Source organism: Microtus pennsylvanicus, chromosome 2 (assembly GCF_037038515.1).
Source record: "Microtus pennsylvanicus isolate mMicPen1 chromosome 2, mMicPen1.hap1, whole genome shotgun sequence".
NCBI classification, from domain to species: Eukaryota; Metazoa; Chordata; class Mammalia; order Rodentia; family Cricetidae; genus Microtus; species Microtus pennsylvanicus.
The window spans coordinates 105,728,106-105,755,297 of record NC_134580.1 but is presented as its reverse complement, the minus strand read 5'-3'; the positions used below and the strand labels follow the sequence as shown (position 1 = coordinate 105,755,297).

The 27,192-nt window shown below is 48.9% G+C and overlaps 1 protein-coding gene and 1 pseudogene across 1 annotated transcript; one reads left to right on the top strand and one right to left on the bottom strand.

The window, feature by feature from the left end:
* Positions 1-534: 534 nt before the first annotated feature.
* Positions 535-26,852, top strand: LOC142843945 (MAL-like protein). The gene is made up of 4 exons (XM_075962098.1): positions 535-746; positions 21,772-21,939; positions 23,119-23,241; positions 25,224-26,852. The coding sequence occupies exons 1-4, from the start codon at positions 639-641 to the stop codon at positions 25,284-25,286; spliced, it is 462 nt and encodes a 153-aa protein (XP_075818213.1). The 5' UTR covers positions 535-638; the 3' UTR covers positions 25,287-26,852.
* Positions 6,764-8,158, bottom strand: LOC142845230 (small ribosomal subunit protein eS7-like; annotated as a pseudogene).
* Positions 26,853-27,192: the final 340 nt, after the last annotated feature.

Below are 27,192 nucleotides of genomic sequence, written 5' to 3'. Positions count from 1 at the left end.
GAGTAGAGGCACAGCAAGGCAGTCAGTGCCTGGCTCTATAGGGAAGGGATCCTCTGGCCCAACCCTGGGTCCTCGCTCCACTAGGAAGACAGCAAGAGTAGGACCCCAAAGAGGGAGGGATTCAGATGGGGGCAACACCAAGTCCCTGAGGAGGGGGAAAGGCAATCTGAGTGACCACTGTGAACTTGTCTGCACCTCTTTCCTGCCCGGTCTCCTTTCTTGGAAAAGTATAACATAGCCACGCGGTGGACTATCTGTGCTCCAGAGGTGTCTGTGGGTGGCTACACAGAGTGGATCCTCAACAAATTGTCTTTGTCTTAGCAAAACAGGAAACCCTGCTTGCACTCTGAGCGTAGAGAACAGCAGGGGCATGGCTGTCACTCATCTCCAGGATTCAAAAGTTCTTTAGGAGGGAAAGTCTAGAAAAGTGCCTCGGCAAGGCTGGTCCTGTTCCCTCTCCCGGCAGGCTGGCCACAGAGCACAGAAGGACCTGCTCTTCTGGAACCTTTCTTTTCCCCTCCCAGGCGACGTCCCTCGTCCGATGGGTGTGTCTGACGGGCGGGAGGTGATACTCGAACAGCTGCGGGCGCGGGCGAGTGCTGCGGAGCAAGGGTAAGGGTGCCGGCACTGGTGTCAGCATGGCTTCGCCGGACTCACAGGCCACCACCTACGCTCCGCCCGCCGTGCCCTCGGGGGTCGTTGCCGTGCTCCTCACCATCCCCTTTGCCTTCTTCCTACCGGAGCTGGTGAGTGCCGCCACCAGCGGGGAGGGAGGGGCGGAGCGGGCTGGGAATCACTCCTGCGCGAAAGCGACTGTCGGACCGCCACCACTGCCTCCCGGGATGGGGGAAAGGCAGCTAGCTACCGGGGCCCACTTTCCTTACTGTCCTCCTGACCCCCAGGCTGCGTCGGTCTTGAGAGAATTTTTCTCCTTCCCAATGGATGACGAACCACCCCCAGGGGTCTTTGGTGGGTGCAACCACCTTCCAGACTACCCAGCCCCTTCGGAATAGTCTATTACCTGGTTTCTTTCCCCTTAGCTGTTTGTACTTCCCTAAAGTTCAAAGAACCAGTGGACTTTCTAAAGGGCCTTCTGAAAGAAGTTCTCCCAGGATTTTCTCAAATCCCATCAGCTGACCTTGAACTTTGATTTACGTGTGCTAAGCAATCGGAGGAGTTCATGACAGCATTGCCCATAAAACAATCTCCTGAAACGCCCAGGTCACCGACTCTGGGACGCACGCACGCACGCAGGGCAGAACTGGGCGTTATTCCCTGCCTGGGCTCAGCGATGCATTCTGTGGAAAACAGGTTCCCTCTGCTCCTGCTGTCATCTCTCTTCCCCGAAGCTTCCTGTGGGTGAATTTTTCTTCCTAGCTCTGAAGTTGACAGTGCTGCCTCTGGGCCTGGAGGAAAACTCAGAGCAAGACGGTTTACATAAAATGGGCGCCCGTGGCCAACCTTTTCCATCCTTCTGGTCCGAGCAGAAGGTTGGGACCGACTGAGTGAACTTTAGGCAAATTGGTTAAACAACTGCCATTCTTGTCAATCAAGAAAGGGGAGGCCAGGGTCCCATAGGTGGGCGGCTTTGGCAGAGACTCCACCTAATAGGTAGGTTTCTTCCAATCCCCCACAAACGTGGGCATCCTGCCAGGCTGGTCACATCCTGAGTTCTGTGTGCCAGGCCCTGGGTGTGGCCCTTACTTTGGAACAGCCACATGGATGACAGGATGGAGGCTGTCTCTGCCACTTTTTATTGAGCATATGCTTTTAGTCACGCACGTCAATGTCGGAAGGGTGGCTACCTCCCAGGGGCTTGTGTGGCTGGAGAGAGGCTTGGGACTGTGTCCTGTGCAGTCAGAACGTGGAAGCCCCAAGAAGAGGGTCTGTCCCAGGTCAGGGAGGGGCCCGAGCCTGTCACTGGGAGTTGCCACTGGCAGAAGGCTGGAGGGCTAAGGCAGGAAGGCAGCCAGGTAGAGAGCTGGCACTAGAGGGGCTGGCAGATGTCCTCACCTGTCCTCCTCCTGCAGCCGGAGTCATGGGAGAGTACCATCATAGGACTTCTGAGGGGAAAGAGAGCATTGTCACTGGCTTGATTTTCTTGACTTATTTCAAAATAATTTCGAATTTCTCCTAAAGACACAGTCACAGTACAGGAAGTCTGTCTCACTCAGAACCCCACAGGTCTCCCCAAGCCAGGAAGTTAGCATTAGCACTCTGCTAACGTCATATTTGCTCATTTCCCCACTGATGTCCGTTCTCTGGCCCAGGAGCCAGGTTAAACCTCCTGGTGGTGCTGGCTTGTCCTTTCTCCTTCAGTCTAGCGCAGCTCCTCCACCTTCATCTTGGTGGTATAGAGAAGGCACTGGTCCGTTGTGGACAGGACCCTTCCAAGCAGCCTTGTCCCTTCAGTCTAGCGCAGCTCCCCCACCTTCATCTTGGTGGTACAGAGAAGGCACTGGTCCATTGTGGACAGGACCCTTCCAAGCAGCCTTGTCCCTTCAGTCTAGCGCAGCTCCCCCACCTTCATCTTGGTGGTACAGAGAAGGCACTGGTCCATTGTGGACAGGACCCTTCCAAGCAGCCTTGTCCCTTCAGTCTAGCGCAGCTCTCCCACCTTCATCTTGGTGGTACAGAGAAGGCACTGGTCCATTGTGGACAGGACCCTTCCAAGCCGCCTTGTCCCTTCAGTCTAGCGCAGCTCCTCCACCTTCATCTTGGTGGTACAGAGAAGGCACTGGTCCGCTGTGGACAGGACCCTTCCAAGCAGCCTTGTCCCTTCAGTCTAGCGCAGCTCCCCCACCTTCATCTTGGTGGTACAGAGAAGGCACTGGTCCATTGTAGACAGGACCCTTCCAAGCAGCCTTGTCCCATGTTTCCTCACTGTAGCTCCAATTTTACTTTTTTTAATTTTGTACATTTTTAAATTGATATTTATTGAGCTCTACATTTTTCTCTGCTCCCCTCCCTGCCTCTCCCCTTTCCCCTTCTATCTTCCCCCAAGGTCCCCATGCTCCCAATTTACTCAGAAGATCTTGTCTTTTTCTACTTTCTACTTCCCGTGTAGATTATATCTATGTAAGTCTCTTTTAGTGTCCACATTGTTGTCTAAATTCTCTGGGATTGTGGTTTGTAGGCTGGCTTTCTATGCTTTATGTTTAAAAACCACCTATGAGTGAGTACATGTGATAATTGTCTTTCTGTGTCTGAGTTACCCCACTCAAAATAATGTTTTCTAGTTCCATCCATTTTTCTGCAAAATTCAAGCTGTCGTTATTTTTTTCTGCTATGTAGTACTCCATTGTGTAAATGTACCACATTTTTCTTATCCATTCTTCGATCAAGGGGCATTTAGGTTGTTTCCAGATTCTGGCTATGACAAACAAAGCTGCTATGAACATAGTTGGTAGCTCTAATTTTAATTTAATTATTCTTCATTTAGTTAAGTCATTCTCATTCATTGTTGATAACTTGGAAAATACAGAAATGTGTGAAACCTGTATGATGTACATGTTCACAGATAGAGCAAGTGTAGCATCTGTGTGTGTGAATGTGTGGTAGTGTGAATGTGTGTGCGTGCATTGTAGTGTGTGTGTGTGTGTGTTGAGTGCATCATTCTGTACATGCTACTTGCACCGGCTATGATCAAGGACTTCAGAATAACGTGTGTCTGGGTGGAAGATGGGGAGGGAAGGGACGAGGTGCAGGAGAGGATCAAGTTTTGATCCCATGAACAGAAGCTGGGTGGGAAGACATGTATGTGTGCCGAACCAGTCTGGCTCAGGCCCTTCTTTGACTTGGGTGGTCTGATGTATTTCTCCTCCGCTATCCATTGCAGCACCATGGCTCCAAGTACTCCTGACCCTTGCTTAGTATTCTGGTCTGAGACAAAGTCTATAGAATGGATTGGAAAGCAGGGAGGCCAGGATACCTTTGCAGAGCACAGACAACAGTACCCAAGAACTAGGGTGCAGTGATTCTGTAGTGGGGTAGCTTGGGGTGACATCACACAATGGCTCCTCCAACCACCAGTCCTTGCCTTTGGTGCACTACATGGAGCCAGTGGGCAGATTCATTGTCAGATCAAATTGGACAAGCTGGGGTCTTTCCTGCTGGCAATGAGCCACCCTGGCTGTCGAGGAGGTACAACTTCTGGCTCTTTGTGGCTCTTGAAGATGACAGGTTAGGGTAGCTTAGTCTTCCACGAGCCTACTCTAAAGACCTTTGCCTAAGATGGTCTGTTTCCCAATTTCAGCACTAAAATTCACACTTTAAACCTTTAATTCTGTGATAATGATGGTTCTATAGAAACCCGAAGTCCCTGCAGCTCCCCAGTGACCCAGTCTTTCTTAACTAGAATTGTTAACTGAGGTTGACAAGACAGATCTCCAGTTTACCCGCATAGATTGTCTGAGAACAACCGAGGTTTAGAGCTGTCTCATCACACCAAAAAGCCCCCTTTTGCTACTCTCTAGGGTTCCCCAACCCATCCCATGTTCCTCCTCACTATTCCAAGTAGTCTGTTAGAAATAAACACATCCACAAGATAATATTTTAGTTATAATATAAGAAAGTTATTATAATTAAAAATATCCCCCAGTAGTGGGTAACTCCATGATGCAATAAGCCAATCAAACTAAATTAAAGTCCAAGTTTTAATCTGAGCAAAGCATTCACGGGTGGTCCCAGGGGAAGAGGGGAACCTCAGGGCTGCTCCCAGGAGGGGGCCTTAAATACCTTCCAGGGAGGAGCCGCTTCTTGGTAGGCTTTCTCAGGGATGGGATCTAGAAAGAGAAAGACATGGGGCCAAGGCGGGGTTTCCACCTTTCCACCTTGACATCCCAGACTCCTTGGGTATATGGGCACTGGTTCAAGTCTGGCTACTTCCTCTGTGTGTGCATAGGACAACATGGGGAGGGGGAGTCAGGAGTCAAGAATCCATGAATTTATTCTCAGCGGGAAGTATGGATGAAGAAGCATTCAGTTAGCTGCCATCCTGGAGACCTCAGGCATCTGTTCCTTGAAGGAGCAGAGGAGGCAAGTTTCTAGGAGAAAAAAAATAGATTATTAACACAGGCCTATGAACAGGGCTAGCCATGGGGAGAGAGATGACTGTCAGAAAGAATGAGAGAGATTTTCCTTGGTTGTACAAAAGAAACTGGGGTGAATGAACAAAACATGAAGGCAGAGATGCCCTTCATTGGGACAACTTGGAAAACCAGGTCCCAGTTGCTAGATAGGTGCCCTCCTCAGCCTGGAGAGGAGGTACCAGCTCTGATGTCCCAGGAGCTTGGGGGAAGGCATGTCAAATTGAGGGATGATGTGTTCCTCAGGAATACCTGAGCCACCACATCTGCTGTTTCTCTGGAGATGGGAAATGCCTCTATCTCCCCTGTAAAAGCATCCACAAGAGTTAGGGGATAACGGAGTTCTTATGAGTGGGCATGTGGGTAAAATCAACCTGCCTTTCACCTGGTTGGTGTCCTCGAAGATGGCACATGGGGCTGGCTTATCAGGAGGGACCCCTGAGGGTTGGACTTAACACTCTTTTCCAGGAACATGCAGGTACCTGTAAAGCAGCTGGAGTAGATTTACATCTTGTGTGTCATAGCAAAGGCAATGGCTTTGGGTTTAAAGGTATCAACATTTTCAGAAGGCAACCAGAGGAAATTTACTGAAGTTAAATCAGTAAAATCCACAGAAATTTAAGGACTCCCAAAAACTGTTTGTAGTCAGTGCTCTATCAAGTTGTATAAATAAATGTAATTGAACAGTATATGACCTTTTGAGACTCACTTGTTCCGTGAAATAGAATGTCCTCGATGTCCACCTGAGTTGTCTGTATTCAGCTTGTCCCTTTTCATTGCTGAGTAATATTCCATGACAAGGAATCACCGTAATCTAATCCACCTCTGTTGAATGTTTCTAGTTCTTGGCAGTTTCAAATAGAGCTGCTGTTGGCTTTTGTTGTTTTTTCCTTCTTGGGTCTCTGAGGGAGTTGAAGACTGGATAGTTACAGTTTTTTTTTATTTACCAGATGCAAAAAGCAAGTTATGATAGAAAGTAAATTAGGTACAAAAGTTTAGACTCACCAAGATAGGACAGAAATGGAGCATTTTCTCTGAATTTGTCAAATGAACTAGACATTGTTGGTGTATTTATTGCCTGTATGTATTATATATAGTATTTATTTATTTATTTTATTCTTTTATTTAATATTTTATTTTAATAACTATTCATGTGCAGGCTTTTGTTAGAGTACATTTTTCACTTCTAAAGTCCTATTTGTAGCTTGCTAGGTAGAAGAGTGGGTATCTGCTTGTTACTATTAAGAGACCAACAAATTGTTTTCCAGGGTGACTGGAAAATGCTTTTTTCTTGTTTTTGTTTTTATTTTTATTTTGTTTTACTATGAATTGTTAGGAAAAAAAATCCTAAAATGGGTGGCTCTGCCCGCACAAAGAAATCCAATTTGGTCAGATCAAACCAAATTAAAATGCCCATCGTTTTATTAACTACAGCATTCTCGGATGGCTAGCGCATGGCCGGGAGACAGGAAAGTGGGGAGCACATGCAAACCTGGAACCACGAGTTCCTCCTCTGGGAGTCCACCTAAATACCCTGTGGGAGGGGTCAGGACCTGGCATGCTGGGATTTGGAGTCCAGACCAATGCAACTCCCAGGCCAGAGTGGGGGATGGACGCCAGGGGCTGGGATTACGCACCCAATTTAATATGAATGGCACTTTATTTAGTCATTTTCTTTACAACTGAAACTCTGGGAATTCAAAATTAGCATCTTTGTCCGTGAGCTTCTCATACACACCAGAAAAAGCTTCGACCTTGTGTTCCACGTTGTTCTGCTGTGCTTTGTCTAAATGAAATAAGCTGGCTGCCCTCCGGTTTCACACGGATCCTCTTACCCACAATTTCACTTGGGAAGACCAAGTCCTCAAAGATGGCATCACGCACTGCAGTCAGAGTGCGGCTTCCGGGGTGTTTTTGCTTATTTTTCATACGGCTTTTCCGAGTTGGCTTGGGCAGAATTCTCCTTTGAGTAGTGAAGACTACATGCTTCCCACTAAACTTTTTCTCCAATTCACAAACCAGCCGGACTTGGATTTTCTGGAAGGATTTCAGCCGAGGAACTGGTACAAAAATTATGATGGCTTTCCGGCCACCACCAACTTCCATTTCCTTGGCTGCGGTGCTGTTGAGTTCCCGCAGCTGCGCCCTGAGCAGCACCTGAGAGAAGCTAGACAATCTTGGCGCTCGAGCTGAACATGGCTCGCCCTGACGGAGTGCAGGCTTGGAAAAAGCTGGAAAATGTTTGTTTTTTATTTTCACTTCCTTACTAGCATGGCATGAAACTTTAACATAGCTGAGGTTTTGCTCCGTTAGTGGAGACTCTAGATTTCCTATTTGAAAGTACTGCTTGAAAACAACCTTAGTTGGGCAGTGGTGGTATATGCCTTTTTTCCCAGCACTCGGAAGACAGAGGCAGGCGGATCTCCATGAGTTTAAGGCCAGCCTATTTTACAGAGTGAGTTCTAGGACAGTTAAGGCTATACAAAAAAACCCTGTCTCCAAAAAACCAAAAAATACAAAAGAAAAGGAAAAAAAATCTCAGAGGGCAAGGAACTCAGTAGGTTTTAAGATGAGAACAGACCTCCACTTATTTTCCCATGGCATGCAGAGTGTGGGCACTGGATTCTGCCAGCACTGGGGCTGAGCCTGGGGTGGGAATGGCAGCCAGCCCTGCCTCTCTCTGCAGAGCCGGTGTCTTTGGGAGCAGAGGACCCATCATATCAAGGCCTGGGTGGTATCAGTTGACTCCCGAGCTATTTGGCAAGCTGAAAGGTGGAAGCTGAGAGCTGGCCCCAGTGGCTGTCCCTGGGGAGGGCTTTATGACTCAGAGTCTGAGGAGGTCACCTGAACTTTACCCTTCTCATTAGTTGACTCTTTAATTAGATTTTTGCCTAATTAAAAAGCAGTGGGTGAGAAAATTCTTAGAAATCCAGCTAGTTAAAAGGGGAGGAGGCCTGAGCCCGCTGTTTGATGCCGGATTTTCTCCTTCCTGTGTGTGTCTCAGCTCCTTGTTGGTGGGGAGGAAACACTGAGATGCCTCAAGAAGTTCATTCTATCCTACCCCACCCCATCGTTATGTGTCACCCCAAATTCCTGGTTTCACCTTGACTCCAATCTGCTCCCCTACACCGCCACCTCCATTTTGCAACATTTAAGAGATTGTTTGAAATTGTAAAGAGCCCAGCTAGAGCCAACCCTGCCAGGACTGAAAGTGACCAAGGGATCTGCAAGAAGGAATTCTAGGCTTTCCTTAGAAGTTGGGGTTTTTGTTCGTTTGTTTGTTTTGTCCCTGGATGTCCCCTGCTCCCCTTCCAGTGGCCCTGGTTCATGCGAATAGTGAAAATGAAGCCTGTTCCTCACAGTCTGACTTTGTCACTTCTCCTGTGACCTCAGCTTGAGATCCAGGTTCTATTCTACAGTGGCTAGAAACAAAAAGGGAACCTGAGGCAAAGTGTTCATTGGGGAAAGCATGAAGATCCAAGTTCAGATCCATCAGATCCTCAGCACTCAGGCAAAAGTTGAGCGGCACCCGTAACTCCCCCCCCCCCCCGCACTGAGGGGCAGATCTGGGGGCTCACTGGCCAGCTAGTATAACCTGAGGAGCGGGCTACAGGACCAGGGAGAGACTATCTGAAAAAAGTAAAGAAACCATTGAGGAAGATGTCCCAGTGAGAAACATCTAGCTTCCAAATGGGCACATACAAGAGCATGTGTGTGTGCGCGCGCGCGCGCACACACACACACACACACACACACACAGCACAATACAAACATGTGTGCATACCTCACAGACACACACTCACCAAGAGCACCCCACGGTTAAGCAATCCAGGAGGAAGCCGCTGCCCCCTCTAGATTAGGTGAACAAAAGGGGAACAGCAGTAGGTGCTTTAAATCTGAAAGGAGCCTTTGACTTGTGATGCTCACACGTCGTCGCTGCCCAGAGGGGCTCTGCTGAAACAGTCTGCACCCAGGCAGGGCCCATCGGATCCTAGGGGTGAAGTCAGCTGCTGCTGGAAAGAAAGGGAAAGACTGGGAAAAGCCACAGAAAGAACTCACTCATCAGTCTCCCTCCAACTCCCCCACCAGAACTTGGCAAAAATGCCACAGGAAGTCTGTGCCCCAAGGAAGATGAAGGAGCAGGAACCGAACAGAGGCACATTAGGAAGCAACCTGTTCCATTTTTGCATCCCACCACCTTCCCTACCTTTTGGAAACTTCTAGGCCACACAATCCAACTAAAACACTGGCAACTTTCTCTAAATTAGCGGTAAGTCAGACAGCTGTGGACAGTTCTGGAAGGCCAGCAGGTTAGAACTATTTAATGCAAATATCCACCTTGAAGGAAATAATCTGGGGCCTGGAGAATCTGGAGTTCCTCTTTGAAAAAGTATTACTTGCGAACAACCCTAGCCGGACAGTGGTGGCGCACATCTTTAATCCCAGCACTCAGGAGACAGAGGCAGGCAGATCTCCAAGAGTTTGCAGCCAGCCTGTGCTCTTCAGAGTGAGTTCCAGGACAGCCAAGGCTACACAAAGAAACTAAAAAGAGCTAGCCTGGGCACTCAGTTCACTTACATGACTTTTTCCCAGTTACGGTAGAGCTGGGAGAGTCAGGAGAGTTTCTAGAGAGTTGTCCAGATTTGTGAAAGGAGGAAATAGGCTAGATTAAGGAGGAGCCCGAGATCTTTGGCCTTTGCCTCCAGCTACACTCTGGTCTCTGCTAGTCTTCCTTTTCATCCTCCATCCCTGCCAGCCACCCTTGCAACTGCATCCCCTTGGGCCTTCTCCATTGGGAGTCCTATTTCCCACTGCCTGGCCACAGCCACACCTACAAAATACCAGATAGACCCCCAGAGTGGAGCCTCAAGGTCTTTCCATCCTGAGGTCTTAGGCTCTAAACTCTACAGTCCAGGTTCTCAACCTGTGGGAGAAACGTAGGGATCGTCTAAGACCATCAAAAACCACAGACATTTATACTGCGATTCATGACAATAGCAAAACTGCAGTTATGAAGTAACAATGAAAATAATTTATGGTTGGGGGTCACCACAACACGAAGAACTGTACTAAAGGGCCACAGCATTAAGAAGGTTGAGAACCACTGGCCTAGAGTGCTCTGATCTATTTTAGACAAGCCCGTCTAAACTCCTGCCGTGGGTGGGTTTTCTATGCTTTCCCTTTTGATTCTGCCTCTGCAGCGTTTATAGCCCTCAAGCCCTGCCTGTCTAGATGCCCTCTCTGCCCAAGCGAATTATTTAAATGCCATCATCTTTAATAGCACAATTTGATGCCAGGGCTTTGGGTCACCTAGGATGGGGAAGGATGTGGGGCCAAGGAAGAAGCAGGTGGGTAATGAAAAGCCAAACGGAATCCCAAACCATTCCCTAAAGAATATCAGGGATCTGGGAAGGAGCAGAGCAGAAAGTGGGCAACGATGAAATAAATGTCTAGTGCCATCAGTTGACCAAGGCTCCTGGAAGAAGTGCCAGGTCACAGCTGGGCCACAGTGGCAGGCCCAGAGGGTATCAGGCGGCATTGTCTAGCTAGCGTGCCTGGAGACCTGTCTTGCTCAAGGTGGCCATCTCCGCTTGGGACTGCTTCTCTCTGGACTTTGAGCCTGATGCTGGGGACGTGAAGGCTTCAGGGCCCAGTCCTGCCTCAGAAACTCAGGGTCTTGATAGCAAGCAGAGGAGAGAGACCAAGTAGGGGTAGCAGTAAAAGAGGTTTGTTGGGGCCTGATAGGCTGGCTTTCTGGAGAGGTGACATCAGTCTGGTCCCTGCCTTCTAAGGTCTGGTGGCAGCCGAGCTGAGACGGTCTTGGGGGGTGCATCGTGGGAGCACTTGGGGACCCAGTACCTGATGGAGTGAAAGAAAGGAGTAACTGTCACAAAGGATGTCGGGGTTCCCAGAGATGGTGGGTGCCGACAGCACAGCCCAGGGTTTCCTAAGAACTTATAAAGAGACGTGAAATTAGTCCTAGAGCGAGAAGGAACCAGCGTAAGTGTGGAGCCTGGGGGGTGACAAAACCCTAAATGAGGGACAAGTTTAACTTCTTAAAATCCACACATAGAGAAGAAAAGAAAAGCCCTCTTTAACATCCAGTATCTTATTTTTAATTTATTTTGAATAATTATGAAAGAAAGTGCCTTTAGCCTTTGGGTAGATAAGAATGTTTTTATCATTCTATTTTATGTTACATTGTAAATCTGTGCAATTTGATCAATAAAACTCGGGTCAGTCTGGGTCTGAATGAGAGGGTGTGGCCCTGGAGCAGGAAGCTCCCAGAGCAGGGAGGAAGTGTGGGCCAGTTTGCTCCAGGTTTCCTGGGCTGGCAGCCAGGTCTGGAGAGCCCTTACCGTGCCCTATGTGACTATTCTGTCAGGAGCAGAGGCCCATGGGGCTCCCGTCCACACTATCTGGAGAGGCCAGAAGAAGAAATGGCCTCACTGAAGGACTGGGCAGGTTGGGCAAGCAATTTCCTGCTAACCTTAAAGCCACAAAGAGAAAAATACTCTCGCTATGAGTCAAGGCAGAATGACTCAGAATTTGTAAGAGTCTTGTGTGTATTTATTGAGCCTGGAAGTGTCGTACAATGATTGTTGTTTTGGGGTCCTGACGGAGGTCATTGGGGAAGTTCCTTGGCCTCTTAGAACTGTTTTCCTCCTGAGATAAAGGAAATATGGCTGTCTGACCACAGGCTTCAGAAAGCCTAGCCGGGGCGTTAGGCTATATACACAGTACCTTGTGGGAACAAATGTCTTAGAACTATCCACAGAGGCCTGCGGTGAGCAAGGCCTGCCCAGAAACACCCAGCTCCTCTGGTAATAAAGCTAGTGCTGCCTGTGGGCCTCTCCCTCCACCAAGGCCGATCCGTGGGAGTCTGCTTTGCGTGCAGTCCTTGTGTTAGTGACTAAGCAAGTCAGGCGCCTCTGTTAAAACACCTTCAAAGTATTGTTTATTTTTCAGCTAAAACTTTCTGGCGTTAACTGAGCATGCTCAGAGACATTCCTGTCCATCACTTTAATCTTTGCTATGCTTTCTGAGATTTGGAGTTAAACACCACCCCCGAATGTGTCTACTCTTTGCTTTTTCGTTTATGACCTTAAATTGAGCATGCTCGGAAATGGACCCACTTCCCATGAAGACATGTGAGTCCTCTGAATAAAATCCTAGCTTCCTACGCACTGATGGGGCTTCAGACATGCCCGCAGAAGTCTCTTCCCTGCTGCAGGTTGTCGCTCTTCTGTCTTGGCTGTGATTCCTTTGTCTTTGCTTCCCGTCACATTCTGTGACACCTGTAGAAAGGACACCCTCCAGGGCTCCTCCCGTGGCTCTGGCTTTCCCTCAGCTGGGGTTCTCTTTACCACCCTGTGGGTGGCTTACTTTTGTCACCCAGGTCCCAGTATTTCCTCCCATTAACCTCTCCACTCTCACACCCCTGACCTCGAAGTCCTTACCCAAGACTTCCTGCTGTGTGGCTGAGCCATCCAGGGTAGGCCTGCTAGGGCAGGATACTGCAAAAGCCCTTGGCTGAGAGTCAGGGAGACGCTCCAGAGGATGGTCTTCCACAACTGACTGCGCTTTACAGAAAGAGACTCCATGGCAACTGGAGTGTGTAGGGGTGTGTGTGTGTGTGTGTGTGTGTGTGTTGAAACAAAAGACTCAGGAAACAGTATTTCCCTTTCTTTGGACATTGCGCTGTCATACTTTCCAGTCTGGTCTCTTTGATTTCTCCATGCTGGAAAACGAACCACTAACATGAAGTCGTAACCTTCAAAGGGTCCACATTTGAAAACTCCAGTGGAGCTGGATGTGGTGGCGCACGCTTTAATCCCAGGACTCTGGAGGCAGAGGCATTCAGATCTCTGAGTCTGAGGTGAGCTTGTTCTACAGAGCAAGTCCCAGGATAGCCAGGGCTACAAAGAGAACTCCTGTCTCAAAAAACCCAAAATTAAAAAAAGAAAAAAAAGGAAGGCAGGAAGGCAGGAAGGCAGGAAGGCAGGAAGAAGGAAGGAAGGAAGGAAGGAAGGAAGGAAGGAAGGAAGGAAGGAAGGAAGGAAGGAAGGAAGGAAGGAAGGAAGGAAGGAAGGAAGGGAAGAAGGAAAACTCCAGTGGAGAGGGTACTGCTGAAAGTTGGGGAGCCTGGCATTGCTTGTGATGCTGCTCCCTGACTAGGCGCCAGGCTTGGCAGTCGCTGCGATCAGCGGTCTGAAGGGATGGCTCAGCAGGTAAGAACCCGGGTTGCTCTTGCAGAGGACTGGCATTCTCTCCCCAGGACACACGCTGGGGAGCTCACACTGCTGTAACTCCAGCCCCAGGGCAGTTCTCGTCTTTTGGATTCATCAGGTACTGAACTCACATGTGGACATTATGCCCCCACATGCACACAATTAAAAAATAAAGTAAATCTTTTTCATTGGGGGTGGGCTGGGTACATAGCTTGGTAATAGAGTGCAGCCTGGCATGCGCAAAGTCCTGGGCTCCTGCTCCAGCACTGGAAAGGCTGTGTTCATGAAAACTGTGCCAGGGAAGGAAGAAGACATGATGAAAAATTCCTTTACTGCTCACCGGTTTTACAGACAGCTTAAAATCTCATCCTTTCACGGCAATTCTTGCTGTTTGCTTTCATTAAAATCTCCCTAGAGTTGAGGCATTTTGCTTGGATGTCACAAACCCTCAAGCAATGTCCACAGCGACAAGAATGCCTGTTTGATGGATCGCCGCTCTCCAGGTCATTTGCAAGGGCACCAACTGATGAGAGCTTGACACAGCCCAGGGCCAATGGCATCTCATTCTTCCCCTGAAGGAATAGTGGCACACCCTTGTGTGTAGCAGGCTTACTCCCAACAGCCAAGAGGTAGAAGCAACCCGCATGGATGAGAGGATAAGCAAAGAGCAATCCGATGCCTCTTTGCTCACGAGGGAGTTTTACACTGATGAGCACTGACTTAGACTGAAAATGCACAAAGTATACGCCACCTTCAGCACTTTCTAACTTAACAGCACAGGTCCACTGTTGAGTGTCCCTGGTTTCCATCCGTGAACTCCTGGCCGTCCGGAAGCCTTGGCTCGCTTGCTGCCTGAGAAGAAGACAGAGGAGCCGTCTTATCAGAGAGCGCTAGGCTGGGGAGTTCTGTCACTACAAAACTGAAAGGTTCTACCAGATGCTTGTCACATTTGCATGGAGTAAAGTTGAGAAATAGTAAGCTTCGAACTGTAGGCAGGAACTATTTTATTCAAAGGAGCATTACTCTGCCTTAAAGCACTGGGAAATGCTGGTGCATGCTAAACACGAAGTCCGAAAGAAATATGCTAAGTGAAATCAGCCAGTCACAGAAGAGAAATTCTGCAAGACTTCTTCTGTCTAAAGTACCTGGAGTTGTCAGGTGCGTGGTGCAGAGTGGAAGCTGCTGGAGCTGGCCAAGGAGGAAGCAGGAGGTTAGAGCTTTGTGATCAGGAGCCGGACTGCGGCAATGGTTGCACAAAGTGTACAAGTGTGCAAAGTCTCACTCAAGGGACAAGAGTTGTCTTCATCCTGAGGCATCACAGTGCCACAGGGAGCCTTCAGGCTGTTGGGGTTCCCACTGTGGACGACACCTGCCTGAGTCCTTTGTGGGAGCCACTCCTCCTGTGCTGTCAGTAGTTATGGGAACCTTGTCCAACATTTGATTCAGCTTTTTCCTCTCAGTTCATGGGAATTCATGGTCCCCTGTTGTCACCTAAGAACCAAGTAAGGGAGGGATCTGTCATGAAAGCTAAGACAGGTAGGAAAGAGAGGAATGTGGTACTGGCACGGAGTGAGACCTGCCCTGCTGAAATGCCACCCAGCTATGCAGAGAAACCTGCTACCAGTGTCTCTGCCTTCTGCGTGCCTCCCGTTCTCAGCTCTTTTTCTGCTGCACACTGAAGCCGCCCTGACTTGGAACCCCGCCCTGTGCAGATCTGACAGCTGCGTATCCCTGCCACCCCCTGGGGCCCTCGTCACTCAGGGAGAGTCCTTCTCTGAACCTCTAAGGAGACTGGCCCTTGTCAACACCACTCACTCCCGCTACATTGCCTGGGAAGGCAGGTCTCATCCGAGATGCCTTAGGACCCTCCCTCATGCAACCTACTTGCTTTCTTCTTGTTCTTTTAATTTTTTATCTGTTAAATAACACATACTAAAATGTTCTGGATCACTTTAAACATGGCCACATTCTCATAGCGAGGACTCTGTCCCCTGCTGGTTGTGGTGAGAGGGTGAGCCAACCAGGTCTCCCCGAAGCTGAGACAGAATCTCTATCCAGAAATACTCCATCCTTTTTCTTCTCATTGCACATAAGTCCGAGCCTGCTGGGCATGCTGCTGTCTGCTAGGTCTTGTTCCATTCTGGAAGTAAACACTTCTGTCTGAAGGCCGCAGAGGGCCCCACCCTGGCAGGCATAGCTGATTTAATTGGCATCCTCTAGATGAGCATTTGGGTCAAACCTATCTTTTCTGTGTTTAACCAAGATGCAAGAAGCAACCGTGTCTATTCTTCATTTTGTTCACGCATGCCACGTGTAGGAGAATTTTGAAAAGTGAAGTTACCGAGCGGAGCAACTTAATTTAATGTGTTGATCAGTGTTTCCAAAATAGCAGCATGGCTACTAACACAGACATTTGCCAGTTGTGGTGGCACAGGTCTTCAATTCCAGCCCTTGGCAGAGGCAGGTGGAGCTCTGTGAACCCAAGGCCAGCCTGGTCTACATAGCAAGTTCCAGGACAGCTAGGGCTACATAGTGAGAACCTGTCTCAAAAACAAAACAAATAAACAGAAAGTTGACAAACCAAATAAAAAAAATCAGGTATTTAACATGGACTTTTACAGGTTACAGGTGGACATGTGGGGAGTGGCCTGTGAGTCTCTTAAATTTGTAGACAAAAAAAATTTTTGTGTGTGTTCACGTGTGTATATAAGTGCATCTTCAAAGGCTTTCGTCTGTTCTGTGAAAAGGGTCTATACCCCCCAAATAATATTGCCCTCATCCAGCTTTCCAGCCTCCCATTTCCCATCCCCATCCCCACCCTTGGTTGCAAACTTCCCACTCCTCAAAAAGACCAGCTAGGGCACCGCTCTTCTGGTTCTCTTCCACACAACATTCCTCTGGTCCTCTTGTGCCCTTTCAAGTGGTTACAGTTGCCTGGGCTAATGGTTATCTGACTCCCCAAGAGCCAAAGCGAGACTAGTTAACTTTATCTAAGTGCCCTCCTAGCAGGGACCAGAGAGACCCCCCTCCTCTCATGGATGCAGAGGCACAGGTGACTTACAGAATCCCCTGGTAGAGCTGGGATACAAACCCAGATGTGTGATGTGCAGATCTGTATGGGGCAAAGTGGAAACAATCAAAACTGGCAGAGGGTTTCAGTTTCAGTCGTATCATCTGGAGAATGTCCAACAGTGCAGCTTCCCTGGCCACGGGCCACGTCGGGCAGCATCCCCAGGGCTCAGATTGCTGAGCTGTCTCGTAGTCCACAGAGAGTTTCAGGAACTCACAGGACTCAGAGCCCTGCCCTATGCTGTGCCAACCTTCTCTGGGTTTCTGTTTTGATTTTATTGTTTTCTGTTTTGTTTTTCCAGTATTGGGAACTGAATCCAGGGCATAGATGATGCCAGGCAAAACCCACACCCCAGCCCCCACCCAACCCGCGCACGTATATTAGAAGTTCTTTACCACTGTGTCTTATTGTAGATTCTTTTAATTCATTACATTGTTTTCAAAGACAGCAAAGATGTTTCAAAAGTGACACAGTTGTTTGTCTGTTTGCTTGTTTATTTAAATATTCTTTTGAAGCTGGGCATGATGGTGCATGCCTTTAATTTCAGTACGCAGGAGGCAGAGGCTGGAGGATCTCTGAGTTCGAAGCCAGCCTGGTCTACACAGTGAGTTCCAGAACAGCAAGGGTTGTTACACAGAGAAACCCTATCCCCACCCCCCCCAAAAAAGCAAAACAAACAAACCAAAAATCCTATTATTTTGAACTCTTGTATTCTTATATTCCAACTTAACTTATGCTAATATTTGCAGTTATTTCATCCAGTAGAAGCTTAAAGGGTCTCATGTTTGGTCTGAGCCCACGAGCCTCTAGGGGTTTCTCACTATCTAATGATACGATGCCTAGGCTCAACACCTTAACCTCACCCGCTCCTCGGCATCCCCCAATGTGTATATGTAGATGGTAGGTACAAGCTCATGAATATCCACAGAGGCCAGAGGTGTTGGATGCCCCTAGCACCAGAGTAACAAAAGTATGAGCTACCCAACATGGTCCAATTGAACTCAGGTCCTCGGCAAGAGCAAAGTGTATTCCTAACCTCAAACCATCTTACCAGCACCTAGCAACAGAGTTATACCCCTAAGATTCATGACCAAGCCTTTGGTTCAACTCTGTTTTATTTATTTATTTATTTATTTATTTATTTATTTATTTATTTATTTATTTTGAGATAGAGTCTTAGTATACAGCTCTAGCCCTCCTGGAACAGTCTGGTCTCATACTCAAAGAGATCCATTTGTCTCTGCCTCCTGAGCACTGGAATTAAAGGCATGAGCTTTTGAGCTTAGTCCCTTGGGAAGGGCATCTATGAGAAGTGTGCATTTTCTTCAATACAAAAAGACCCTGCCAGGGTTTTCCTTGAGGCACACTTACTCTAAATGTCTAACTGCAATATAATATCCTTCCGGGTGGAGGGGAGCAGACCACACCAGCTAAAAATATGCCCTGCTCTTGGGAAATATAAAATGGGGGCTAAAACAGGAGAGTGGCGTAGGCGACCAGCAGAATCTGTAAGGTAAATATGAGCTTTTAAATAGGAGTCGAAAGGTCAAGTTTCCCTGCCAGACTTCTTAGGGTAGAGCTGAGACACCAAACACCACTGGGCTTTAACCCACCTAGAGTTGGTCTCTGGGCCTGATCCCATCTGCTGCTTAGAAGGCAGAGGGGTGTGGAAGTAAAAACCAAATGACATTCCTCTGCAAAACAATTTTACAACAGGGCTATTTCAAAAAAAAAAAATTCCCTGTAATCTGGGTAGATTCCCCAAGCGCAGAGGTCCTCGACTGGTGTCAGAGTTTCCTTGGCTGGAAACCAGACGATGAAGGTCCAAATGGGCCCCTTGGTTCTGCAGGCTTGAGAGTCCACTGAGGTTAACTGTACCAGGGCTCTGGCTGTGACGCTAGCCAACCGACCTCTGGCACTTTCTAGGAACATCTAGCTCCCCTGCCCCCAGCGTGACATCTGGTTCGGAGGACAGTCGCACAAATGTCCTCTTCATGTCCAGGCTACACTCCATACTGCTTGTGATACCTCAGCCCTCTCATGAGGGACAGTGATGGTGACTAACTTCACAAGGACAAACAATGGACCCACAGTGTTGGGGAGTCCTTTTCAGCTCCAATGGGGGCAAAGGGACAGAGACAGCCTGGCTGACGGTGAGCCTGACACAGGTGGGCACAATGGATGAGACCGTTTGAGTGGATAGATTTTTACAAATTGTGAAGTTCCTGCTGGATGTGAGATGGGGGTGCTTTCCTTATAGATTCATTCAGACAGTGTACCCCAACACTCCTCACCCTTATAGATGCTTTGTTCCAGGCCTTTTCCTGGGATTATAGTCAGTAACACAAACCCTCGCTGCCCCCTAAGGGCTCATGTGTGTCCAGGTGTACAGGCTGGTTTTACAGCCCCACACGGCAATCCCACTAACAGCTAGTACGGTCTGGGTGTTGCTCAGATTTCAGCTCCGTTGTGCACCTTCTCAGGTTGTCGGGAAGGACATTTGACAAGTGCTTTGGTTTCATCAATGGGTGTGTGCATGTCGGGGGGAGTAGGGGCATAGAACAGACCTCTGGCCCCAGATCCCCTTTCCCTAGGACAAGTCAGTACTGTTCACCATAGACATGTCCAGATCCAGCGCAGAACTTCCAAGACCTCGCCTGCACATTGGTTGTTTGAGGTGGGGAAAGTTGTCCCTGGAACTAGTGGGCCTCTTCAATTCAATTTAAAATTATAGAAAAATGTCATTCTCATATGCAGTGTGTTCTGATCACATCCACCCCCATTGCCCTGTGGTCTGTTCCCTCCACTCCTACAGGCCATTCCCAACCAGTAACACTTCTACACTTTATTTTTAGTTTTTGGTCACTAATTGAGTTTAATTAGAGTGGCTTACAGAGGCACGGACAGGAGGATTATTTACCAGAACATGGGCCACACCATTGATGAAAATGCCAGCACCTTCCCTGCAGCAACCATTATCTGTGAGTGGCTCCACAGGCAAGGATAGAACAGCATGAGTCCCGCTGCATGGTTGTAGCGCATGTCTTTAATCCCAGCACTCCGGAGGCAGAGGCAGGTGAATTTCTGTGAGTTTGAGGCCAGCCTGGTCTACAGAGTGAGTTCCAGGACAGCTAGGGCTGTTACACAAGAAAACCCTGTCTAATAAAACAAATAAAAACCCCTACCCATATATGTAAAACAAAAATAAATGAGTCTTTTTAAAAAGGTATATAACATAACATCATCAATTATTTCTTTTTTAAAAATGATGCCATTTTAATGAAAGTGAGGAGCTGGAGAGCCAAGGGTGTTTCAGTGCCTGCCACAGAGCGACCTGCAGGGAGACCTGCTCAGAAAATGAGATAAACCAACAAAATCATGTAATTCCCTTGTGGACTCTTTCCCTCCAGGCTCTCAAGTGAACCTTATATTTGTTGAACATTTATCTCCAACCCTGCCCCTCTCCACCACAGCCCTGGCTCTCCAATCACAGCCCTGGCTCTCCCGTCACAGCCCGGGATCACCCATCACAGCCCGGGATCACCCATCACAGCCCGGGATCACCCATCACAGCCCGGGATCACCCATCACAGCCTTGGCTCTTCAACCACAGCCCAGATCACCCATCACAGCCCGGGATCACCCACCACAGCCCGGATCACCCACCACAGCCCAGGATCACCCATCACAGCCCGGGATCACCCATCACAGCCTGGGATCAACTACCACAGCCCGGGATCACCCATCACAGCCTTGGCTCTTCAACCACAGCCCAGATCACCCATCACAGCCCGGGATCACCCACCACAGCCCGGATCACCCACCACAGCCCGGATCACCCACCACTGCCCAGGATCACCCATCACAGCCAGGATCACCCATCACAGCCCGGATCACTCATCACAGCCCGGGATCACCCATCACATCCCGGGATCACCCACCACAGCCCGGGATCACCCATCACAGCTGAGTGCAACTTAGATCAAAGGAGACCCTTGAAGAGAGAAGAGGGAGGTGTGACTGACAAGGGAACAGCAAATGCCTGGGCAGAGATAGAGGCTATTAAACTGGAATTACACTGAACACTGGCAACTGATCCCAGAACATTAGCCACTATCGCCTGACGAGCCTCAACCAGCTGCTCACAGGCCAGGAAAGCCCTCAGTGGGGCAGGAGAAGAAGCAAGTGACAGGAGCATGTCACAGGGTGGCATGGGGTTGGCCAAGAGGACAAGGCTTGCTAAGGACTCCAGGTTCTCTTATTTATAAGTGGGGGTGTTTTGCCTGCCAGTGTGTCTGTGTGTCACATGCCTTTCTGGTGTCCAAGGAGTCCAGAAGAGGGTGTCAGATCCCCTGCAACTGGAGTTACAAATAGTGAGCCACCATGTGAGTGCTAGGACTCAAATCTGGGCTTATGGAAGGAAGAGCAGTCAGGGCTGTTACCCTCTGATCCATCTCTCCTACCCATTTAAGTCCCTTAAAAGATGCAGTCACAACTTATTCTGGTCAGCTCTGAGTCACTGAGCCATGGATTTCTCAAGAAAAAAAATGTAATTTTTTTCATGTGAAAAGTCCATTTTAAGCATTAACAACTTGTTCAGATGGTCTTAAAAATTACCCTTACTGCTTAGGCTAAAAGAGGTGACCAAACTTGACTGGGGGTCTCTCCTATTGCAAGGCTGGTTAATACCCTTAATTTTACAGGATTGGACTTGACCATGATTCAGAGAGGCCAGCGTTCCTCTGTGTGCACACATACAATACACATGCCATGCATGCACATGTGTAGATCAGGGAACAACTTGGAAGAGTAGGTTCCCTCTGTGGGTTCCAGAGATCCAAGTCTGGTTGTCAGGCTGGACAGCAAGCTCCTTGACCCACCTTCTGACCCTGAGCTGAGCTTTCAGCCAGGGAAGCTCTGCCAAGGGAGTCCTCCCACCCACACACAAGCAAACTGTGGTAGTTTGAATGTATTCGGGCCCTATCAACTCACAGGGAGTGGCACTATTAGGAGGTGTGGCCTTGTTGGAGGAGGCTAGGTGACACACGCCTTTAATCCAGACCTTGAAGCTAGAGGGCACATCTGGGCCACACCTTCTGTGGGAAGTGTGTCACTGTGATGGCAGGCTTTGAGGTTTCATAAACTCAGGATAACTCCCAGTGAGTCAGTTGATCCCCTGTTGCCGGCAAGATGTAGCAGTCTCAGCTCCAGCACCTCCTCTGCTGCATGCCGCCATGTTCCCCGCCATGATGATAACTCGTTGAACCTCTTAAACTGTCAGTGAGCCCCCTGAATTAAACGTTTTCTTCCAAGGAGTTCCCGCGGCCATGGTGTTTCTTCACTAAAGCACAAGCAAAGTCACGTCTGTGCTTTTCTCTTACAGGTATTTGGGTTCTTGGTCTGGACTCTGGTGGCTGCCACGCATGTATCGAGACCCTTGCTGCATGGATGGGTGCTGTACGTGTCACTCACCTCGTTCCTCATCTCCCTGATGTTCCTGTTGTCCTACCTGTTGGGGTTTTACAAGCGATTTGCGTCCTGGAGAGTCCTGGTAAGAACCAGGGGACAGCACCTCTTGGGCTGGTGTCCTGAGTGCTAAAGGACAATGTGCTTCTCCGGGCGGGGGAGGCAGAGTGAAAGGCCTGAGATGAGAAGACCCCACTGGGATGAGATCCCTAGGAAACCAAGGCTGCTGATTTTAGTGTGTTGATTACTAATCCAAAGTGAATACGTATTTGTACATCTTTCCTTGTATTTCCCTCCGCTGCTCTCCTTGTTAGGATTGTACACACCTTCCCGAAGTTAAAAATAGTACCTGGAGAGAGAGCTCAGCAGTAAAGAGTACTTGTTGCTCTTGCAGAGGACCCAGGTTTAGCTCCCAGCACCCACATGGAGGCTCACAACCATCTGTAACTCTAGGTCTAGGGAGATCTGACACCCTTTTTCTGAACTCCATGGACACTGTATGCATGTGGTGCACAGAAATATGTATAGGCAGATACATATGTAGACAAAACACTCATACACTTCAACTAAAAGGCAGCATATACCTAGAGTCTCCCAGTAACTCAGAAAGCCTAGGCAGGAGGCTGTATTGAACCTAGGTGTTCAAGGCTAGTCTGGGCAACACAAAAAGGTCCTGTTTCTTAAAAATAATTCTGGGCTGGGAGATGACTTGGTGGGTAAAGTGTAAGCATGAGGACCTGCGTTTGAATCTCTACAAAGCCCTGTGCAGTGGGGCACATCTGTTGCCCTGATGCTCCCACGGTGAGATGTGCACTGGGGACAGAATTTCTGACATGGCATGTGTGACCTACACTTCCTTAGAGGTTGCAAAATGCAGATTAACCAAGGTGCATTCCCTCAAGAGCTAGTGAGCATTTTAGTTGCTGCAGGACATTCCTGTTGTGTTGACAGCATAGCATAGGGCATCAAAACTAAAATCAGGGGCTAAGGAGATAGCTCAGGCAAAGGCCTGCTGCCAAGCCTGGCAACCTGTGTTCAATCCCTGGAACTCACATGGTGGAAGGAGAGCACCAACTCCTATAAGTTATCCTCTGCCCTCCCAACACACACACATACACACACACTGGGAGGGGGGAGGAACTTGGCAAAGAAAGGGCAGTAGGGATTGGGTTTACTTTTCTCTCCCCTTCTTCCCTGCTGTGTAGAAAAAGGGAAGGTGTTCACTTGAACAACATCGACCCCTGCCTCTGCTCTGCATTTCCAGGACAGTCTGTACCATGGAACCACAGGCATCCTGTACATGAGTGCTGCCGTCCTGCAAGCACACGCCACTATCATGTCTGAACACTATAGCATAAATGAGTACTACATCAACACTGCAGCTTCGGTGAGTAGCGGCGCAGCTACTAGGCAGCGGCATAGACGTGCACACATGGAGGGCATTTATTACGTGCAGTTCAGCGCTGTCCTGCATGTTTTGGACAACTGTGTCAAACTGCAGGAGCCTGGCGGAGGGGGAAGTGCATGTGTGCGCATGCACCCAAACTTCAGGGACCCCCTCTTGTCTTGCATTTGTCCCACTCAGCCTTGCTCCCCACAGTCTTCAGAGTTTTATTCTTTCCCCCCAAACAAACGGAACCACATTTCTCTTTTCTTACTGACATCTGCTGAGAGGTCCAGCGGCCTTGCTTGAGTCTGAGTTGCTGGGCACCGTCAGCTATTCTTAGTCCTTTGTTTCAATGACAGAAGTCCACAGAAATGGCATTGCTAAGTAATGGAAGCCAAGGCAAGGTGGGCACAGTAAATTGTGGAAAAAGCCTGATGCCCAGGTGGTGGCACCCAAGAGGCGGGCTTCTGAGCCCACCTGTCTCTTTCTCTACTATGAAATGATACCCTCTTGTGACAGAAAGTCAACTCCACTTTGAGTGTGAGAAGACATGACCCATGTCACCCTTCGGCTTCCACAGGCTCCCACGCCATGCCAGAGGCCAAGGCTGCACTGGGGGGGGGCACTGTCTCCAGAGTAAGAACAGGGTACCAAACTAACGCTGTGGGCCTCTGGGAAGGCCACAGCATTTCCCAGCTGCCTTCCAGCCTCCCTGATCCCTTTCCTCTTTGTCCAGGCTCTTGGATTTCATTAAACTCATAGTCCCATACTCTCCCTGTCTTACCCCATCTGCCTATTGTAGAGGACCTGCTCTACCCAGCATCCCCTTTGCTCTCTCTTCCCATACTCTCCCTGTCTTATCCCCATCTGACTATTGTAGAGGACCTGCTCTACCCAGCATCCCCTTTGCTCTCTCCGCCCATACTCTCCCTACCTTATCCCCATCTGACTATTGTAGAGAACCTTCTCACCTGGCTTCTTGCTGAAAAATGCAGCCTCCATGAGGCAGACATTATTTATTTACTCATTTTCATATTTGTGACAGTGTCTCACCTGTGTAGCCAGGCTGGCCTCAAACTTGTCATTCTCTTGACTTAGTCACCTGGGTGCAGCATTAAAGGCATGTGTCACCACGTATGTCTTAGGGCAAGAACTTTTTCATGTCTTGCTCACTTGGTAGCAATAGATATTCTTGAAGCAGGCGATTCAAAGCCATTTGTTGTTGGATGGATGGATGGATGGATGGATGGATGGATGGATGGATGGGTGAGTGGGTTGGTGGGTGGATGGATGGACAATGAGTCTGGAGTGGCCTCCACCTAAGGAAAGCCACTGTGTCATTTTAAGCTCAATTTCAGGCATGGTCATGTTTCTCTGCTGGAACAGAACAGAGAAGGCAGAGTAGACAGGAGATGAACTGAGGACCTGAGAAGTCCTAGTGAGGGATGATGGAGGCCGACACAAAGGAGGTTGGGTTGTACCAAGAGCCAGTCAGATAGCAGACTGTGAGGCTGGCTTTGGCCATAACAGTTAGATGGAAGGAGTGAGAGGGAGCTCAGTTTTCTCACTGGTAGCTGGAGAGGATGGAGGTCTTTAGGCTGACTGAACCTAGTGGCTTTAGGAGAGTAGAGTGAATCACTAAGAGCTTGAGGAGAACCCGAGACAGTTGCAGGCAGGTGTTCCGAGCGGAGTTCAGGGCCAGTGAGCATCGCTGTGGGAGCGGCATGAGCACAGAGGCTCGGGGAGACACAGGTCCCGGGGAAGGGAGGGAGGTACGGACAGGTGAAGATGCCCAGGTTGCAGCTGGAGGAGGTTCCGGGGTAGAACAGATGGAAAATGCAGGCCCTAGCAATATGCAAAGAGGGATCCCAGAGGATGGAGTGGCTGCCCAGTGTTCACTCCTCTCAGCTGTGCAGGGAACACAATGCCGGGTGGGGGTGGGCCCTGTGCTGGCCTCTCTAATGCTCCCTGTCTTTCTCCAGTTCTTCGCCTTCCTCACCACCCTGCTCTATATTCTGCATGCCTTCAGCATCTATTACCACTGAAGGGCCAAGGAACCAAAGCCAGTGAGACTCACTTTTTGGAAGCCGTGTGCGACTGTCCCCAAAGCAGGTCTTGCCATTTGCCATCTGGGTGATAAACACAAGTCCAGCAAACCACCCACCAGACCGTCTTTCTGGAATGTGTGCGGAGGCCCACTTCGGCATTTTTCTCTCTGGACATTCTTACTCCTCACGGTGACTATGAGGAAACTGTTCCACCACCAATGATGACTGGCCCCTACCCTGAAAATCCACCCCGCCCTCCACCCTTCGCCTTGAAGATGACTGCCTCTTGAAGTTACTTACCGTGAATTCAGCTCTTCTAGAAAAACAACTTTGAACCCCTCACCAGTCAAAATACCAGCTCTGCCATCACTCCTGTTTAGGATCTCTTGTCTCGGCAATGGTGCTCCCCACGATAGGTTTAGGAATAGTCAATCTTAGTTCCTAAGATCAGCAAGGCTCCATGAAGGCCTGTAGGTCTAACATAGCACCCTTGTGCAGACCTCCCTTGTAGCTACTGCTGCTACCCTGGAGCGGCTGTCCCCCTCTGCCTTCTTCCTCCCGTCCCACCCCTGCTTCCTCCGCATTAAAGATCCAAAGAAAATGTACATAAAACCAACTCAGAGGGTGTATTTATGGAAGAAACAAGTGGTTGGGCCTGGGGAGTCAGAATGGGAATGGCATAGCCAGTTAATGCCTAAACCAGGTCCTTCAGAAACTTCTGGGCTCAGTGTACCTGCACGGAGCTTCAAAGACCAACCTAAGGACCAGAAGTTTCCTCATCCTTCAGGAAAGACTTCAGAGAAGGAGATGGGAACATGGCAACCATGGATTTACCTTCCAGCTCCTCCTGGGAACAGCAGGAAGAAGCAGTTGCTGTACTGGAGCGGGGGCTGTGAAAGGACCCATTTGGAGGTCTGTGCTCACTTCCACGTACCCCCAGCTCTTCCTGGAGACCCTCTGAGTGGGGCCAGTCTGCAGGATTCATCATGGAAGGGCGTCTGTGTTTGGGGGCCATTTTTCTAAGAACACACCTTGTGAGAAGAAAAAGTATGAGGTCAAGTGAAAACCCCAGAATCCGCGGGGCTCCCTGTCGCGTCATCACGTGGGAGGGTCTCTCAGCCCCTTGCCAAAGGCTCCTGCATGGCTGGGTTTCCTCACCCAACAGGCCAACAGGACACAGCCCCATGACTGCCTAAATAAATAATAACCAACAGGGAATTAACTGAATCTAACTTTTCTCCATTTGGGTGTGTTGGGAGGGGGTGGGGTGCAACCTGGCTTCACTATTGTTTACCAATCACTTACATTGCCCTGATTTCTTGAAAAGTCAACACTTCTCTCTTGTTTTGTAGCCTGGCAGCTGTCTGTGATGTTCACTATTGAATATTTACTGAATGGCAGTGTACAAATAAAAGATGTTTGTATACTGGGAAGTATGGAGTCTTTCACCTTTATATGACATTGCTGGAAGCTGGCCCAGCCATCTTTTTTTTTTTTTTAAGTCCTCCGCACAGTGTCATCAAAACCACCCCTGGGTAGTAAAGAATTACAAAATAAAAAAAACCACCCCTGAGGTTGTTTTAATCCTTCATAGCTAAGTCCCTGTCATGGTGTTCTGTTGCTGCGAAGAGACATCATGACTAAGGGAACTTATAAAAGGAAGCATCTAATCGGGGGCTTGCTTACAGTTTCAGAGGGTGAGCCCATGGTCACCCTGGCAGAGAGTGTGGTGGGAGCAGGCACTGTGCTAAAGAAGTAGCTGAGAATTCACATCTCATCTGCAAGTTGCAGAGAGAGAGAGAGAGAGAGAGACAGAGACAGAGAGACAGAAAGACAGAGAGAGAGAGAGACACAGAGAGAGAGACAGAGAAAGAGAGAGAGAGAGAAAGTACCTGAGCCTGAC

Excerpts from the sequence above, each read along its gene's own strand:
- LOC142843945 (XM_075962098.1), top strand. The coding sequence starts at position 639 with ATGGCTTCGCCGGACTCACAGGCCACCACCTACGCTCCGCCCGCCGTG. Across the intron at positions 747-21,771 it reads CCTTCTTCCTACCGGAGCTG|GTATTTGGGTTCTTGGTCTG; the intron begins GTGAGTGCCGCC and ends TTTCTCTTACAG. Across the intron at positions 21,940-23,118 it reads TTGCGTCCTGGAGAGTCCTG|GACAGTCTGTACCATGGAAC; the intron begins GTAAGAACCAGG and ends CTGCATTTCCAG.